Here is a 19,438-nt window from a genome sequence, read left to right as displayed (position 1 = left end):
TCGCAGATAACTAGCCGCTTTCCCAGATAACTAGCCGCTTTCCCACTGAAAGCTGCAACATTAAGATGGAAAGGCAATGGCAAGGTCTGTCACAATATGAAGAAAGCTTTAAACAACCCAGTAAAATATGTGACAGTTTAAACCATCACATGAATATGGCGTCCCAAATCCTTATTCACTTGATTAAATGAAAAGAGAGGAAAGGCTCAGTTAGCACAACTGATTTTCAAGCATTCAGCATACTAGATTAAGAGGTGAGGAATCAGGCTACTCTTCCTTCTTTTTGAGCAGAAGATGTCCTGACTGACTGTATCCAGACTACAAACCTTGTATCGTTTAAATATGTTGGTCCCATCTCTTTGAATGGGCTTGGCAACCTGTCTCAGTTACCTGTGTTACTGACATTGTGATACATTGCTGGTGCCAATATAGCAACACTAGCAGCAATAATACTGTGATCTCAAACCTAATAGGCCACATTTGGTGGTGGCACAGTCTCCATTGCTGTGTGTGTGTGTTCTCATGTAACATTCAACAACTGCACACAAATAGTTGAGCTGTAAACTCATAGTTACACGTAGCATTCAATGAATGTATTGCCTGAGTTGAGCTGCACAGTCTTTCACATAAACCTTGTGCACATGTAGAGACAGCTGGTATCTGTGTTCAGGGTGTTCAGCCCTTGTGTATCTTCTCCCATGTTATTCCTGTTGTGAAATGTTCAGCACCAGCTACAGCACTCTTCATCCTTCCGCACTACTCTTATTGTGATTGTATCATTTGTGCCCTGTTATTCTAGTGCTGATGCACCACCCAAGGTGTCAGCTCAAAAACAGCAGATTTAGAGAACATTTGCTCTTCCACCACACATTGCGGTCCAAATTGTTTGCTTTATTTTGGACTGAGTTTGCATCTTCTTTCTTTTCCATGCCTACCTATGCACACAACGGGTTGCATGTGAACCTTGTCTTGCATTAATGAGTAAGGTTCTGTCTGCACTAACTGGCATGCTAAGTTTAAAATTATCAAGTTGTGATTTGAGGACCCAACCCCCACTTGGGGAATGAAGACACGTGGACACAGTATATTAGGTTAATGGGCAAGAAAAGGCCACAACTTTATTGATTACAGCATGTGAGAAGGTATTGGCTTAGGCATTGGACCACGGACAATTTGAGTCCATCCACTCGGAGAGGGGTGAGTCGGCTGAGGGGTTAACCACCAGTAGGGGGAGCCTGTTGATGCAAATACAACTATAAGCTCTCCCCTGATGTCACCGAGGGTCGAGCCATGGCCCCCCGCCACACAGGGCATCGGACAGGATCTACGACCGCCGGATTCCTTTAATGGAATACCCAAAAGGGGGCGTGGCGCACCAGCGATGGTGAGAGGGCAGGGGCCAAATGGTCACAACTCCTCCCCTCCGGAAGGAGGAGAGGCTTTGTTATGTGATAGCTTCAAATATGTACAAAAAAGCATTTCAGTTTTGAGGTGTACTGAACAAAGCCTGCTTTTTAATGCAGTTTGATCAAGGGAATAAAGCAATAAATAAATAAATGATAAACTTAATAAAGCAAGACCACAAACTTGACCTGGTATTTAGCATTTTGGTAGCCATGGAAAATCATTTATCAGCAACTACTTTTTGTGGCTCAATTACAGAAGTAAGAGAATAAATTTTGTGATACAATCAACATTTGAAATAATTTTCATCATTACTTCACTGAAGATGGGACAATAATAAATGGGACAATGTGTTCATTAAAAGATAGACATCTAATATGTATAGCATGTTAACAAAAATATATAGAAATGAAAGATAGTTGGCTTTCAGAATGATGCATCTCACCAACCAGCAGTTGGCCAAGGGATTGAGTTTGAAAGAAGAGATGCCTTAAGATTAGGGGTAGACAAATTTCACTTCTTTTATATGATTTCCTCTTCCACAGTGGAAGCTGATGCACTGCCTAGCCAACCATAGTCTCACTCAGCCCCCCATCTCCCTGCTTGCCGTCTTAAAGCGAGTTGAACTTCTTCCTGTTTCAGTTTGGTATTGCCCTTGTGGCATCAAGGAGGATGGAGAAAAAACCCAAAAAACTAGAATTAGCTGTTCTTCTCTTGCATTGACTCTGTCTCTACCTGCTGTTGGTCTCTTAGCCTTCTTCCCTACCAGCCCCAATGCACAGCAGCCACCACTGCTCTTGCATCCCTAGTCATGACCCTGACACGAGCAGTAGCTTGGACAATACAGTGTTTTTCACATGGTGCATTTTTATATATCATCATATTTTATCCTTTGTAGCATTGTAGCAGCAGCGGGGCTGGACCAACCCCTATGGTGGTGGGTAAGACACTGACCACTATTTCACATCCTTCTCAACCCACTTAAACAATGTAGTTGCAAGGCTTTAAATCATAGCCTAAGTGTGAATTCAAACAATTGCTTCTTCTTCTTTTTTTCTTTTTTTTTCTTTTTGCTATAGGTGTTGATTTTTGGAGAGGGGTTGCATTTGTTTTTTGTGTGTGATGGACTTCCATGCAAAACACATTTCTCAAAATGCATTAAGCAACTCCTGCACCCAGGATTTGAACAAGTAGGAAAAGACATGGTGGAGATAACACTTGTGTGACTGTACTCTGATCAGCCTTATGCCATCAGCAGCCACATATCCAAGCTTTTGATTACCTAAATATCTTTATAGCTTCCAGGCCATTTTGATACTTCAGCTTGCACTATGCAGGAATAAGGTAATTTGCCCTCTCTTGCTGCATAATTAAATGGGTGACTCATTCTTGGGGGAAATGTATTTTTCTCTCTCCAAAACAAAGAATCCTATTTTCATTCACTCATAGCAGAAGTTTAATAGTGCTTCTTTGTGTAAAAGCAATAAAAAAACTAATAAAGTAAAAAATCATAGCAACCAACTGATTTTTCCACGTTCATATCAGAGGCATTTGAAAAAGCTCTTTAATGATCCTATTCTGTTGCTGAGAGGCATGGGGTTAGGCTTTGTGAGACACACACACACACATATAAAACCTAAGGCTATCAAAAAGAAAGTCTTCAACCAGTGACTGGATTCTGACTCAGAGGATTAGTAATGGGATATGAAACCTTTTGGCCTATAGGTTACCACTGTGAATCCAGAAAGTCATAGGTGAATCTATTTACCTCCAACAAAATTGACAATTTTTGAAGAGTTTATATGAGAAAGTTCTAAAAGTAACACAAAAACAACCTGAATTATAGGGTCACAGTTGTGGCCCAATGTTAAGAATGAGTCAGCTGAATCACATCCTGCCATTATAATGAGAAATCAGGGGACAGATTTTCTATGGCTTATAGTTAAAAAATGGTTCAGTGGACTGATTCAAAACTTGACAGTGTCAGAGTAGAAAGTTTGAGGATAGTTTGTGCCACACTTGAGATGGAAAGCATAAGAAGCAGTTTATTTTCAATGTGTGATGAGTGGCTTTGTGAAGTTGACAAGAGGTGTGTATTTTTCTTCTGTCTGATGATGTGATGGCTTCAGGGAAAATATTTCTCCATTTGTACTGTGACAAACCGAATTATTTGTTGTGTTAGGTCAAGGAAAATGTTTAAAACGTATAAAATAGGTAGAATTCAATGCCGCATTGTTACCAATGTTCTGTCTACGCAAGCATTGCTGTTTGCGAGACGGAATGATCTCCCCCCCCCCCCCCACATTGTTCTGTGTGTTCTTTTGACACACACACCCCAAGCCAATTGTAGGGCAGCGGGATGAGAGGGGGAAAGCCCTATGGTGTAAACAGAAGTCCTTGTGCAGGGCTTCAGCTGACAGGGTTTATGAGGTGAATTCCACCCCATTTTTTGGCGGGGGGTGAAATTTGGTCAAATGTTGAGTAAGTGCAGGTTACAATATCAGGAGGAAAATCACAAAATGTGCATGGGACTGGTAAGGAGATGAGACTTATAGGAAAATATATTTATTAATATTATTACATTTATACTCCATCTTTCTTCCAATGATCTCAAGGAGTCCATGGTTTCTCTCCTCTGCGTGTTATCCTTAAAAAACCCAAACCCTGTTCTATTTAGGCCACCAGCTGCCCCAGATTCCCAGTTACAGAATCTCAAATATAAGGCAAAATGTGGAGACGCTCTTCTGTCCAATTGTATTGTGAGAATCAAGCCTGCCAGTATTCTGCTCAGCCAATGAATGAAGTGATAGTTGCTGGAAACAGCCAGAGGGAAGAGTCCCACAGGCAAGGATGCCAACTTGAATAAAATATGGGGGGAGGGGCAGGTAATCCCCACCCTGCATAATCAACCACAAGACGCGGTGCACACATACCATTTGAATTGCAGTGCCTGTGTTTTTTGGGGGGGAGGAAGCTGGCCCCCTCAAATATTTTAATGGGGGGGACCTCAGCCCCTAGGAGTTGGCTCCTATGCCCACAGGTATCTGATTGGCCACTGTGAGAACAGGATGCTGGAGCAGATGGTTTATTGGCCTGATCCAGCAAGCTCTTATGATATATTGTGTATTATTTAATCCTATGGTAAGGCATTCTAGGAGACAGAAAAGACTGAGGCTTATCCACAATTGCTTAAAAGCTTCCTGTCCACATGTGTATTATATATATATATATATATATATATATATATATATATATGCTTTCGTAGATTTTCACGGGTACAGGAATGCAGGTTTTGGTGTCCTCGGGTGTCTTCCCGTGTAAAAGTTGGGGTGTCTAGGCGACGTTTCGACGAGGTCTCACTCGTCATCTTCAGGCTGGTGCTTTCGGCTTCTTGTTACTGGAACAGAGCGGGATCTCAATGTTTGAGTTCCTATAAATACTGTAGAGGGGGTGTGGTGTCTAGCCTCCAATGTTCTGGGCAGAGAGGAAGTTCCCAGGCTAGTGTGCCTTTTCTTCTTTTGTTCCTTAATTACTTGAGAGATACCTTGAGTGATTTCTTGAGTGATATCCTGAGTACCACTTAGGTGGGTCATTAGGTGTGGATTAGTTGCTAAAGTCTTTGTGTCTTGACCTCTTGAACTTTGTGAAGAGTTTTCCTGAGAAGATGGCTGTATTGCACTTAGTTGTGCTTTGGCTTGGCTTCGTGTATAGGGGCGAGCTGTGGTTTTGTGGCTTGTGTCAGCCAGATCTGTGTAGGGATTGCAGGGGGGTGCAGCATCCGGAGGTGCCACCATGGATTGGCTACTGGATGGTGTCAGTAATTCATCTGTGGAGAGGGTCTGGGTTTGGGTCTGGTGTGGTTGATTGGTGTTGGCGTTCTGTGTGCCTCTGGATCTGGTGTCAGTTTTTGTGGGGAGGGCTAATTTCCAGATGTCTGGCAAGCGGGATGTGTCGTCACGCTTGTTCATGTTGTGAGGGTGTTTCTCTATCTCGATGGCTTCCATGATTATTCTCTTGTGGTGATGTTCCGTGTTAAAGAGCAATTTGGAATCTGCAAAATTAATTTCGTGTCCTGTTTCTTTCATGTGTTGGAAAAGAGAGGAAGTTTTTTCTTCTTTTTTGACGGCATTCTTGTGTTCTGCGATACGTGCATTTATTCGTCTGTTTGTTTGTCCAATGTACGTGGCTGGGCAGACTTTGCAGGGTATTTCATAGATCCCTTGGTTTTCCAACTGGATTTTATCCTTGGGGTTTCTGAGGATATTGGCTATTTTTTGGTTGGTGCAAAAGGCTGTTTTGATATTGTGTTTATGGAGGATTTTGCTAATTTTATCTGTAGTGCCCTTGATATAAGGAAGGAGGGCCATGCCATTGTTTTCTTCTGTGTCTTGGTTTTTGGGGGGTGTTTCCTTTTGGATTAGCTTCGTAATCCTGTTTTGCTGGTATCCATTGGCAATTAACACATTTGAGAGATTCTGTAACTCAGTTGTCAAGTGGTCTTTGTCAGCCAGGCGTTTGGTTCTGGAGATGAGAGTCTTGGCTACGGAGTTTATTTGTGCAGGGTGGTGGTGTGATTGTGCATGTAAGTAGCGGTTGGTGTGTGTTTTTTTCTGGTAGATAGTGTGTCCTAGGGAGCCATCAGGTTTTTTGTAGATTAGGACGTCAAGGAAGGGAAGTTGGTTGTTGGCTTCTATTTCCATAGTGAATTGTATTTTGGGGTGTAAGTTGTTGAGATGTGTGAGGAAGCTATCCAGTTTTTCCTTCCCGTGTGGCCAAATTACAAAGGTGTCGTCAACATATCTGAGCCAAAGTTTGGGTTTGTGTTCTGACTTGTCTAAAGCATTGGTTTCAAAGTGTTCCATGTACAGGTTTGCGATGACCGGTGAGAGGGGTGATCCCATAGGTGCTCCTTCTATCTGTTTGTATCTTTGTCCATTGTGGATGAAGTACGTGTTGGTTAGGCAGTGGTTGGTCAGGTCCAAGATGTATTCGGGGGGATTGTATTTGTTTTGAATAGCTGTCAAGGCTTCATTAATGGGCACTTGTGTGAAGAGAGATACAACATCGAAGCTCACAAGTAGGTCATTAGGATGTAGGTTTTGCTTCTTTATTGTTTCTATGAACTGGAAGGAGTTTGGTACGTGTGAAGAGATGGATTCTGCATAGGGCTGAAGTTGCTTGGCGAGAAATTTAGCGAGATTTTGTAGAGGTGAGCCTATGGAGCTGACTATTGGTCTGAGTGGTGTTCCTTCTTTGTGTATCTTGGGGAGGCCGTAGAGTTTGGGGCATCTGGATGATTTTTCTCTGGGGATGATTCTTAGCTGGATTTCTTCACTGATAGGAAGAAATCCTTCCTTATATCAAGGGCACTACAGATAAAATTAGCAAAATCCTCCATAAACACAATATCAAAACAGCCTTTTGCACCAACCAAAAAATAGCCAATATCCTCAGAAACCCCAAGGATAAAATCCAGTTGGAAAACCAAGGGATCTATGAAATACCCTGCAAAGTCTGCCCAGCCACGTACATTGGACAAACAAACAGACGAATAAATGCACGTATCGCAGAACACAAGAATGCCGTCAAAAAAGAAGAAAAAACTTCCTCTCTTTTCCAACACATGAAAGAAACAGGACACGAAATTAATTTTGCAGATTCCAAATTGCTCTTTAACACGGAACATCACCACAAGAGAATAATCATGGAAGCCATCGAGATAGAGAAACACCCTCACAACATGAACAAGCGTGACGACACATCCCGCTTGCCAGACATCTGGAAATTAGCCCTCCCCACAAAAACTGACACCAGATCCAGAGGCACACAGAACGCCAACACCAATCAACCACACCAGACCCAAACCCAGACCCTCTCCACAGATGAATTACTGACACCATCCAGTAGCCAATCCATGGTGGCACCTCCGGATGCTGCACCCCCCTGCAATCCCTACACAGATCTGGCTGACACAAGCCACAAAACCACAGCTCGCCCCTATACACGAAGCCAAGCCAAAGCACAACTAAGTGCAATACAGCCATCTTCTCAGGAAAACTCTTCACAAAGTTCAAGAGGTCAAGACACAAAGACTTTAGCAACTAATCCACACCTAATGACCCACCTAAGTGGTACTCAGGATATCACTCAAGAAATCACTCAAGGTATCTCTCAAGTAATTAAGGAACAAAAGAAGAAAAGGCACACTAGCCTGGGAACTTCCTCTCTGCCCAGAACATTGGAGGCTAGACACCACACCCCCTCTACAGTATTTATAGGAACTCAAACATTGAGATCCCGCTCTGTTCCAGTAACAAGAAGCCGAAAGCACCAGCCTGAAGATGACGAGTGAGACCTCGTCGAAACGTCGCCTAGACACCCCAACTTTTACACGGGAAGACACCCGAGGACACCAAAACCTGCATTCCTGTACCCGTGAAAATCTACGAAAGCATATATATATATATATATATATATATTTCCCCCCCATATGTTTTCCCTGTGAAAACCCATTTTTTACCACTCAATCAGAGCAAATGTCAGTTCAGGTTTTCCGCAAGTTGCCATTTGCCCCACTTGAGCTTTAAAGAGTGGGTTTTTGTGGGGAAAGCTCTGGAGCAAAAGAAAAGGTGTTCAGACATGAAGGTATAAAACAGAGACCATGCCTGGAAAGAGCACAGGAAAAGTAAGTGTGGATAAGCTCTGAATGATAGCATAGTTTAAACTGGATCTTCCTCCAGGTCAGAGCTGGGGGAACACATCAGGCAGATATCTGGACCTCTACTGGCTAATGCTGTACAAGAAGCAAGCCTAATTATTGCCTGGTGTTGTCCTTATTCTGTGGCTAAATAAAGCCCTTCATTTAAATGGCTTATGATCAGATTGGGTGTATACTAATTCATTTCAAAGTGAAATTATTTAAGCCTTAACAATCATTTGGCTCATGCAGACAATGTTATTGCAGATTGTTCTGTAGTTTTCTAACATGAGCTGTCAGACTGACTGGTAGAGCCTTACTGTTTCCTAGATATATAATGGATCATTTGGTTTCTGCCAGATCTTTTTTTCAAGCCTGACTGATTCTTTTCTGTTACTTAAGACAGAAGCAAAAGGAGAAGGCAGAAAGAAATGTGTTTGCAAGCCAGCAAGGCAGAATATTGAATTGTAATACTATTACTTCCAAATTAGCTTCTAGGTACACATTAATAAAATTTGCACTAATTTACATTAAAACTTTGCAACCATGAAAAGTATTAATCACATCTATTGATCTTTACCTGGTTTAAATGGAAAAAGAAATGATATTAATTAAACTTAACCCCGTTACCAGGGATACTGCTATATACTAAAAAAAAGAATTAGAGCAAGAGCCCAGAGGCCTGCCTCCAAGAATGCCTCCCTCCCTCCCTTTGTGTGTGTGTGTGTGTGTGTGTGTGTGTGAGAGAGAGAGAGAGAGAGAGAGAGAGAGAGAGAAAGAGAGAGAAATAATGAAAAGTAATTAGCATGTTAGTGCTAATTTCTCTTAACGTAGAATCATAGACTTGGAGGAGAACTCAGGGATTATCTAGTCCAACCTCTGCAATGCAGGGATGATTCTATGCAATTCTGCCTCATGCACACTTTTTTACAAAGCAGTGTCCCCTAAGATGATGCATTTTTTACCTCATTTTCACTAAATATATGCATGTTTATGCATACATTACTTCAGGATATGTCTTGCAAAATTTAGAGAAGTGCAAATTTTGGAAGATTGATGTGCTTCGGTTCTTGTTTTGCCACAAGGAGTGCAAATTAGACAGGTTTGCCTTTAAAAGCTGGAAACTGTAGAAGCTTGCAAAGTTCCATGATCTTTAGATGCCTGAAATCGTTCACACAGCCAAGATAATCCTCCTGCACCATGATGGCAAGGCTCTGTGATCCTCAGCTGCTTTTGCTAGTTCTGCATGCCCACAGGCAAGAGAGACTATTGCCTGCTCTCTTCTGTCTGTGGGTAGCTCATGTGGGTTATGCCAAAATTCATCTCAATGCTTGCACCTTTCTTTAAGTGAGAAATCAGGGTCCAAACCTACTGAGGTTTGTTGGCATCTCTTTTGCTCAAGTGTAGCAGCGTGTCTTCATTTTTTGGAAGATTGGGAAAAAGGTATCTGAGAGAGAATGCTTTTGAAGCAACTTGTCAGAATACACATGAGAAGGGCACTCTGGCATCTATCTTATTTTGCAGTTTCCCCTGGATGGCAGCAGCCAATTTATGAGTGCTTTCAGAGCCTCAAAACCTTATCTTTCCTTCAGAGAGGTCTTGGTGAGTCTCCGGGTCCTAGCATAGGAGGGTCGAGACTTTCCTCATTATTCTCTCTCCCCTCAACACCTGCTCCTGGATGGAGCTTAGTTCCCTCCCTCGCCACTGGAGGAGTTCCTTGTTGCTTGCTGCTGTGATTCCCATGCTGAGACAACAACAACAACAACAACAATTTATTATTTATACCCTGCCCATCTGGCTGGGCTTCCCCAGCCACTCTGGGCGGCTTCCAACAAAATATTAAAATACAGTAATGCATCAAACATTAAAAGCTTCCCTAAACAGGGCTGCCTTCAGATGTCTTCTAAAAGTCTGGTAGTTGTTTATGTCTTTGGCATCTGGTGGGAGGGTGTTCCACAGATTGGGTGCCACTACTGAGAAGGCCCTCTGCCTGGTTCCCTGTAGCTTTGCTTCTCGCAGTGAGGGAACCGCTGGAAGGCCCTCGGCACTGGACCTCAGTGTCCGGGTAGAACGATGTGGGTGGAGACGCTCCTTCAGATATACTGGACTGAGGCTGTTTAGGGCTTTAAAGGTCAACACCAACACTTTGAATTGTGTTCTTCCTTCTAAACCTATGTTGCTCCTGTGACTGCTGCCTCCTCACCAACATTTCTCCCACATTATAGTATGCCTAGGTAGAACTCTACCTCCACCCCCAACTGTAATGTTTTTATAACAGTGTGGGGGTCTTGTAAGGAAATAATTACTTTTTTTATATACAAAACTTTCGTTTCTCTAAATCCTGGATCTTTCCCCATGGATTGCAGGATAAATATTTGAAGCATATTTGAACTGTTTCTGCTGTGAATAGGCAGTGCATACTAATGGCACGGCTGTTTCTTCATCTGCTAGTAATGCTGGCATTACCACACTTGCTAAAAATGGAGAGACACCAATATCAACACAAGGAAGGGGTTAGCTTTGTTATAAATCACTAATTAATTTTGTCAGCTTTTAAATATTTTGACTAGGTTGAACATATATACGTATATAATATGTACCCTCTTCTCTTTACTTTTAAACATCTCTCCCCTCCTGTCACCCATATGCCCCAAGGCAGATTTCCATATGTATTCTATGTTCCTGGTTCCAGGAGGAAAAATGCTTCCTCATAATTAAACCTTTTAGAGCAGCCTTCAACCATTTAATGCCTTCTGAATATTTAGGACCACATTTTACATTGGTCCCAGGCTGCATTTCCATTGACCCATATGATGGGAACTCTGGACCAAAACATCTGGAGGACAGCAGGTTGGAGAAAACTCTGGGTTATTGTCATTAACTCCACAGTATGCAAAGTATTTCCATCCATGTGCACAGGAAAAACAAAACAAAAACATGATACATGACATGATTGGATTCCCACAGTTACCACATAAAAAAGTTTATCTCCATGCATATTCAGATGACTACTATATTCAGATTGGTAAAACACTGAGAAATCATTTTAGAATGTAATGGTTAGCTAAGCAACATTGTTCTATCTTTTTATTCTAATGCTAACTGCAATTCTCCCTTGAATCCCTTGAAACTCTTGAATCTTTAATACATATATTAAATTAGAAATCTAGAGTTGTATAACATAGCTTTACTTAGCAGATCCTATCCTCCATGCAGCTGTTCTTCCTAATGCTATTGAATTGCTCAAAGGAGAGCTGAGTTATGTCTCTTTCACCTTTATGATACTATACATTTGAATTGCCCATGTGTTCAGAATAAGGTTTTAGAATATGGATGGTGGTGGCTCTATGTGTTTAAAATTGGAAAAGGCATCTCTCAGTGGTCCTAGTGGTGAAAACAAGAAAGCCTGTTTGTCAGGTACCATGAGAGGGAAATTGAGGGCATCTGTTGTAAAACAGGGTCAGGACTGCAATACCTCAAGGACCATGAGTGATCACCAAAGAAGAAGACATCATGGACCACCTCTCCCCATTTGACCCAGATGCTGTGATCATCATCTGAGGCCCTTCTTTGTGTGTCTGCTCTAAGAAGTCCAGAGGGTGGCAACACAAGAACAGGCCTTTTCTGTGGTGATTCCTGGCTTGTGGAAGGCTCTCCCCAAGGAGGCTTTCCTGGTGCCGTCATTACGTATTTTTAAGCTCCAGGTACCACTGTACCAATTTCATAAAATATCTGAAACCCAATTTTCCTTCCTTTTCTCTTTTATTTAGAACTCAAAGAAACTGGAAGGTGTAGCTGTAGTATATCAAGAACTGCTCAAGCTAATTGCATTGTTTAAGTTTAAAGGGCATTCATTTATATTTAGATAGATTAGCAGATGAAGCAGTAATAAATTTCATCATTGCAGAATGTGACAATATTTCAGGATTATACTGTCTTTACTGTGCAGTCCTATACACATCTATTCAAAAGTAAGTTCTGTAGAGCTCAATTGAAGTTTCTGCCATGTAAACCTGTATAGGATTGCAGTTAATCTCCTTACTGAAGATGAATGGTTTAGCCATTATGGCATGAGAATACTAGGGTCCCATGCTGTTTGCATTATGGAACACAGAAAGCTGCCAAACCTCAAGTTTCAGCAACATAGCAAGCGTCCATGTGATTTACTTTATTAGCTACCTGTGTCATATTAGTAGTTAGTACAGTGGTACCTCAGGTTACATATGCTTCAGGTTACATACGCTTCAGGTTATAGACTCCACTAACCCAGAAAGAGTGCTTCAGGTTAAGAACTTTGCTTCAGGATGAGAACAGAAATCGTGCTCCAGTGGCGCGGCAGCAGCAGGAGGCCCCATTAGCTAAAGTGGTGCTTCAGGTTAAGAACAGTTTCAGGTTAAGTACGGACCTCCGGAACGAAATAAGTACTTAACCCGAGGTACCACTGTACACTGTTAGACACTTAACATCCAATAGTGGGGCAAAAGATCTAGACCTTGTGTGAGAACAAAGCTATACTATGCAGAAGGGAAAGCCCACACAGATAAGCTCTTTCATTTTGTGTTAGGCTAGGTATCTTTCATCATCATCTTCCTAAAATGCATTGAAGGACATCTGAAACCAGTCGTTCAAATAAGCTGCAGCCAGTCAGTTTTGCATTTTGCTTTTTAATTTTTTATCATCTGTTCATTCATTCATTCATTCATTCATTCTCTTCTTCCAGAACCTAACTGATGTGTGACCACTCAGCGCTTAAAAAGGATACTTGCTCCTTAGCAGGTGTATAAATACCTATAGAGTCAGAACTTAACCTCCTGCCATCTTAGAAATCTACTGTGAAAGCTTGCTATATTCATTTAATTCATCTGGTCTCTAAAATGAAGGTCTTATTTTAATCAGAAACTGGAAAAATTGTACTTTCTTAAAATGGTATGTGGAACATGAGAAAAATAATCACCACCAAACATTCTGCATATTCTGGCAAGTAGCCATAAATTCAACAAACATACAGGTTGTTTTTGTCTCTTATGAAAAGATCCAAGCTATTTTCAACAACTTAAATATAAAATTGAAAATAATTTTAAAATATCCTGAAGTTTTTATTTAAAAGATTTCCTTTCCATGATGAACAAAGCCTTGCATGTTTACTGTTCCAAGTGAGTTCATCTGTGTTCAGTAGGGGTCACTCCCAGGTAACTATATATAGGACTGCAGCTTCAGTTATGTTAGCAATTTCCCAAGATATGAAAAGGGAATGTTGTTATTAATAAGATGTTAGTTACATTGATATCCATTCAGGCTTCATAAAATGTATAATGAGAACTTGTGACCCTTATTGATGATAATGAAGGTGATTGAGAGAGCAAACAAAGTTAATGAACAATGCAGTTGTTCTTCAGAAGATGTATTGATTGCAGGCTTTTCTGACTATGCACAAGATGCTAGATGGCAGGAGGCTTTGTCACTAACGTTGACAAAAGCAGTATTTCAGCAACAAAAATCACAGTGGGCTAAAAATTGCTCCATAACTTTCCTGTTCATTTGTCCTCAACAAAATTGGAGGACAATTTGAGGAGGAGTGGGGAATCTTCAAAGAAATTTGCAAAGGGGTTATACTCACCCTTTTTGTATGGGGTGGCCTAAGGCTCCAAGCCAGTGTAGTGAACAGTCACTCCAGCAGGTGCTCAGACCTTGCATGTATAGAGCCTTACAGCGCTCTGTCTCTGTGTGCTTCAAAAATGTTTTAAGACTGGACCCCTTGTTCATATCAGGTGACTAACTCTCTTTAGGACCATATTTGGTCTTCTCCTCAATGGCAAAAGAAAAGTCAACCAAAAAGGTTCAGCCCAGAACTAAACAGAACAAAAATTAGCAAATGGTAGCTTCTGTTGTATATTTTTGTTGCTGTATTTTCTCATATTTTGTAGTCTGCTCTTAGTGCCATTGATGAGTAAAAAGAGGAGACACATTTTATAACATAACTTACGTTGTTATTTCCTCTTCTACCCTCTGCTTCATGTTTCATTGCATTATTCAGTTTGGAAGGGATAAGTGTAGAAAATAACAATCATAAATAACACTGTAGTAAACCAGATTTGTTTCCAGTAATTAACAAATCCATGGCCACTTGCCATATCCGGAATGAAACCACAGCCATCTGTGATACTTCAGTGTGAAAATGTCTGCTAAACCTAGTCTATAGCCTTGTCTGTCTATGAAATTTGTTTTCGAGATTTGTCCAAGTCATAAGTTGTGCTTGAGACCTGCTTTACATGTTCCAACCACTTAAATTGTCCACATAGATGCAGCACTTTACTCCAGTAATTATAAGTATACTTAGTGACATCTTTCAAATAACACAGGTGTTAGCTGCGGAGGAGAATGGGTGTCAAATTTCTACCCTCTAGGAATCATTTCACAATATCTTGTCTATTGGGGAATCCATGACCATTTGCAAAAAACAAAAAACAAAAAAAGACCTCTGAATGTTGCAGAGAATTCTGGGGCATGTTCTAGATTGCATAATACATTCATGTGGAGTACTGGCAAATCCACCATTGCCATCATCTCTAGATCAATAGTAGCAAGCAGCCTTTAAGAAAAGCTTTTCCATAATTACTAATCGTAACTGTGGAAACTCAGATAAATTTCCAAAGAACCCCAGAGTTCCTCTGAACACAGTTTGAAGAAAACCATTGACCTTTACCGGACTTACGGTCTGATTCTGCAAAGTGCATTCTTAAGTCTCTCTAACTGAAATCGATGGGATTTACAAGTACTTAACTTTAACTGGATCATGCCCTTGGTGGGATGACACAATATTTAGATTGGCTAAATCCTACTAACTTAAAAAATACTTAATCATCATCAACTCAGGTCTTTTCTTCAAATTCTAGTACTTAGCAGCCCTTTACTGGAAAATCATCTCATTGATTTGCACAGCAATATTATAACATTCAGTCTCTCGAAATCGGATTATTCTTTATAGTGTTAAAAGTCATGGCAAGTTGGTCTTCTATTTACAAATGTAATTTAGTCTCATGAGAAAGTAATCTTGTTAAAATATTGTCAGGCTAATTGAAATTGATTTGTGTTTACTAAACATAGTGGTTGCTAATCAAATATCAGGCTTAGAAGCTTTGGAGGTACGTTTGATAGATTCTTGTTAGTCTTATACTGAATGAATCAGTGAGTCAAATCTATTGAGAGATAAATGCAGTAGAGCTTTTTCAAGGCTTAGCAGTTTTTTTCTCTCTCTTTCAAAATGGATAAGACTAATGTGTCAATAGTGTGCCTTCTGTGAGATGTTACTCTTTGCGAAAGATGAGATAGTCATGAACTCTGGATTACTTCTGCATGTATTATTTGTCAATAGCTCACATTTACTTTTCCAGCTGCTTAATTACTTTGCTGTTCTGCTGCTCTGTACTACTGAAAACTATATTCACAAAGCCATAATTTAAATTTTGTGTTCTGAATATGCATGAGGACAACATTGTCAGTTGAGCCTAAATAAGTCATGCATAGCTTTGGTCTGGTATCTCTCTGTCTTTTGTATTTAGCCTCAAATTATCTATTTTCCACTATCAACAACATTGATGTGTCTATTTTCTGCATTTTTGTAACATATATTGCTGTTGTATAAGAAAGGGTTGTGGAGGTGGGAGTTCAAAACTCTCTTTAACTAGGAAGTATATTGTATGACCTCAGGCGACTAATTTTCTCTTAGTCTAACCTACTTCAAAGGCTGTGAAAATCATTTACCTCATATACACTGCCGCCACTTACTTTGAGGAATGATGGTATAAAAAATTAACCCCAAAAAATTATGGAATAAACTTTTCAGTATTCAAGATTGTAACGGTCATTCTTCTGTAAACATAAAGTAGAATCGTTATAATTTTTGTTATCTAGGTTGGTATTCAACTTTTACTCAGAGAAGATCCCTTGAAGTTAATACTCCTAACAGTAATGTTCTTTCATTTCAATGGTTCTACTCTGAGTAAAAGTTGAATACCATAACTAGGTTGGGTTTTTTTAATGTTTTGATATTCATTAATATTGCAATTTATGAGCTGCCAAGGTTTAAAAACAATGGAAAGTATTTTAGCATCTTAAAAGGCTGTTTTATTGTGTCACTAACTTACACTATTATACTTTCTTTAGTCTTTAGGTGCCACAAGACTCTTGCAGTGCAATCCACACCCTCCTTTTTCTGGACTGGGGGCGGGTGAGGTTGGATTAGGTGGAAGTGGCCCTCTGCTGAACATTCCCATCTGAGCTGACCATCTGCTGGCCACCACTACCAAACTGATGCAAGCATGAGTTTTTTATGCAGCACTCTGGCTTTGGCCTTGCCAAATGTACAGGTGGGAGTGACGTTGAATGGGCTGCCCACTGATTGTAACCACTGAAAGGCCTTGTTCCAAGGATGTGCTGGGGATGAAATTAAACCAACCCAGAATCGCATGGATCCAAGCCAGTCCCATTGCCATCATGCAATATCATCAGGCCCAATTTTGGCCAGTTCACGCTGCCCCTCTCACCTTCTGCTACTGATTCCATGGAAGCAAAGCCTCACTGGCAAGAAGGAGGAGTTTGGATTGCACCTTTATTTTCCCCCTAAAAATAGGTTGAAACAGCTATTCTTCTAAAAGTTAATATATTTAAATACTAATTTAAGAGAGAGAACTTTTCTTTCAGGGAATAAACCTTGTGGTTTTGCTTCCTGTCAAAAATGCGTAATTTTTAAATTGTGCCTCAATGTTATTTCACAGAAAACTCTTCTTTACCGACTATGGGAATGTTGCTAAAATTGAGAGATGTGACATGGATGGGATGAACAGAACAAGGATAGTAGTATCTAAAATAGAGCAGCCTACTGCCCTTACTCTAGACCTGATCAGTAAATACGTTTACTGGGTAGATGTCTATCTGGACTCTGTAGAAGTTGTTGACTACCAGGGACACAACAGACACACGATAATCAAAGGACGACTTGTAAGTACTATGTTTCCATATATACTTACATGTGTGTATGCATGTATTGTGAATGTTCATAGTTTTAGCATTTCCTAATGGCAATTATTGTGTCCACTGAAAGACTTTACAGAAAGACTGTTTCATAATTTTTAGCAAACAACAACGTGAGCCTATAAGTGAGGCAAGTGTTGACTGCCTGGCTACCACTGTATACTAAATTCCACATGGTTTTTTGAGCATTTATGGTGAAAATGTGATTCAATATCAATTCAGCATGGACTTCCTGAAACTGCCAAACTCAAGACCCAGAAATGCAGGTTTTTAAATTGTAGTAAACAAAATTGTAGTAGCGTGAGAAATGAGCATGCATAATACACAGCCCAGGTATGTGATGGAAGTAAGTGGCTTTTCATCTCTTGGACCCCATACAGTTTTGCTCCTCAGAGTAATTTCAAATAATCTAATGGTGTGAACTAATTTGCAAAGTGAGCATACAGTGAAGCTCATGTGTTGAGGTCTGCCAAATTCACATCTCCAGCAGGCCTCTTGATACAAAGAATCATCAAGCATTAGGAATTGTCCTTGCTTTGGGAAGACTCTGTATTGTACAGTTCTTTGAGCCTGTGACAGTTGCAATTTTTGGTCAGCCTATTCAGACCTCCAGTTGTGTACCTGCTGATTTAAACTCAGCTGGCATATGTATATTTAGGATAGCATATGAAAAACTAATCTAAACTAAATTCAGGGTGAGCTGACAAAAACTACTGCTGTCAACAGGCTCAAATGAAATCCATGAGGGAGTATTAGTAGGACACAGTTTTAAATCACAACAGGAATGTCAAAGGATTAGATTTCATTCTACATAAGATTTTTTTTTTATTTGTTGTATCTATCTTATGCATTTGCATTATGCACATTCTCACACTAGCCTCCCAGCAGTAGCACCTTTCACTTTCACAGAGACCCTGAGTTTTGGAGTAGATTTTTCAGTGCCAGGTTATCCTAATTTTTGGAAGGGATAGGATTAAGATGATATATCCCCACCCAAGAGATTTATAGACTCTGACAGAGCTTGAATGTTCTGGGGAATTTTTTTGCCAGCTCCTGCTAAGGCCTTTGTCTTGCTGTAGAATGGCAGTAGAGCTATTTACAACATTGCTCCTAAGCATCCTCTCTGACATTGCAGATCCTGATCAGCTCCCTGGGTTTTTCTTGGGGGGGGGGAGGGAGATAGCTGCAGGCAGTTAAATAAGCCGGATGCTGGCTGGAGAGCAGATGGCAGAAATCTCTGAGTATGACCGAACACAGATAGGCGCACACAAGCTTGCCTATCATGTGTCAGTGATAGCAGAAAAGAAATCTTACTTCTCTGCCATTGTTGAGTTTTCAAGTTGAAATAGCAACTTGCAGAGGTTTTCGGGGTGGGAAATGCCTGCTGTGACAGATTTGCAAGGTACTTTGAGGACAAAGTCATTAAGATTTCTTGCAAACTTGGTGGTGTAGTTACAGTATCAGGGAGGGTGTCCAGAACACTCTGGTTCTATTGTTTAAACCCTTTTAGTTGTTGTGGCCTGAAATTGTAGACAAGGAGCTTGAAGGGATGTGGCCTACCTCCTGTGTCCTTGGCCACAGTTCATCAGTTGTGAAAGCTGGACAGAATAGATAAAGTAGTTGCAGGAGGTGGTTAATACATCCTTGTGGGAGGGTAGTGATGCTGACTATAGATGTGCAGGCACCCATTCCTCAGGAAACCATGCTAAGACACAGATGTATAGAAGAATTACTGCTAAGTTACAATTTTTCCTCTTTGGGGCAAGGTGATAGGATGGTGACTGGACAGCTTCAGGCATGCTTGGAAGAAATGGATTCTCTGACCTGTTCAGGGTTTGTTTTAGCACTAAAATAGTCTTGGTCACCATAGTTGATGACCTAAATTGAGAGAGGGGGGCAGCATGAGTGTCACCCTGCTGCTTCTGTTGGATCTCTCAGCAACTTCTGATACCAATGATCATGATATTCCTTTAGAATGGCTCTTATGAGATGGAACTCATATGGTGCTTCTGCTCTTACCTACAGGATTACTTCCAGTGAATAGCATTGGGGGACTTTCACTCAGCCTGGTGCTTGTACTACGTGGTTTCACAGGGTTCCATCTTGTTCCCATGCCTTTTAACATCTATACGAAGCCACTGGGTGGCATCATCCAGGAATTTTTTTTGTGAACTGTCATTATTATGTGGATGATACCCACTCTCTCGACTTGAATCTGAATCAAGTGAGGCTGTGGACTTGTGTCTCCACATGGTTTATTGGCTCTCATTCCATGTGCTTCTGTCCATATGATTTAGCTGAATATGT

General features: G+C 40.7%; 1 protein-coding gene across 1 annotated transcript in view; it reads left to right on the top strand.

The window, feature by feature from the left end:
• LRP1B (LDL receptor related protein 1B) overlaps positions 1 to 19,438 on the top strand; it is a 755,078-nt gene that overhangs the window by 511,356 nt on the left and 224,284 nt on the right. Inside the window, exon 8 of the mRNA XM_083702321.1 lies at positions 16,876 to 17,098. Within this exon, the coding sequence (XP_083558447.1) occupies positions 16,876 to 17,098 (223 nt within the window). The remainder of the gene's footprint in view (positions 1 to 16,875; positions 17,099 to 19,438) is intronic.

The sequence above is a fragment of the Podarcis gaigeae genome, assembly GCF_964106915.1.
Source record: "Podarcis gaigeae genome assembly, chromosome: 1".
Taxonomy (NCBI): domain Eukaryota; kingdom Metazoa; phylum Chordata; class Lepidosauria; order Squamata; family Lacertidae; genus Podarcis; species Podarcis gaigeae.
This window is presented reverse-complemented; position numbering and strand designations above follow the sequence as displayed.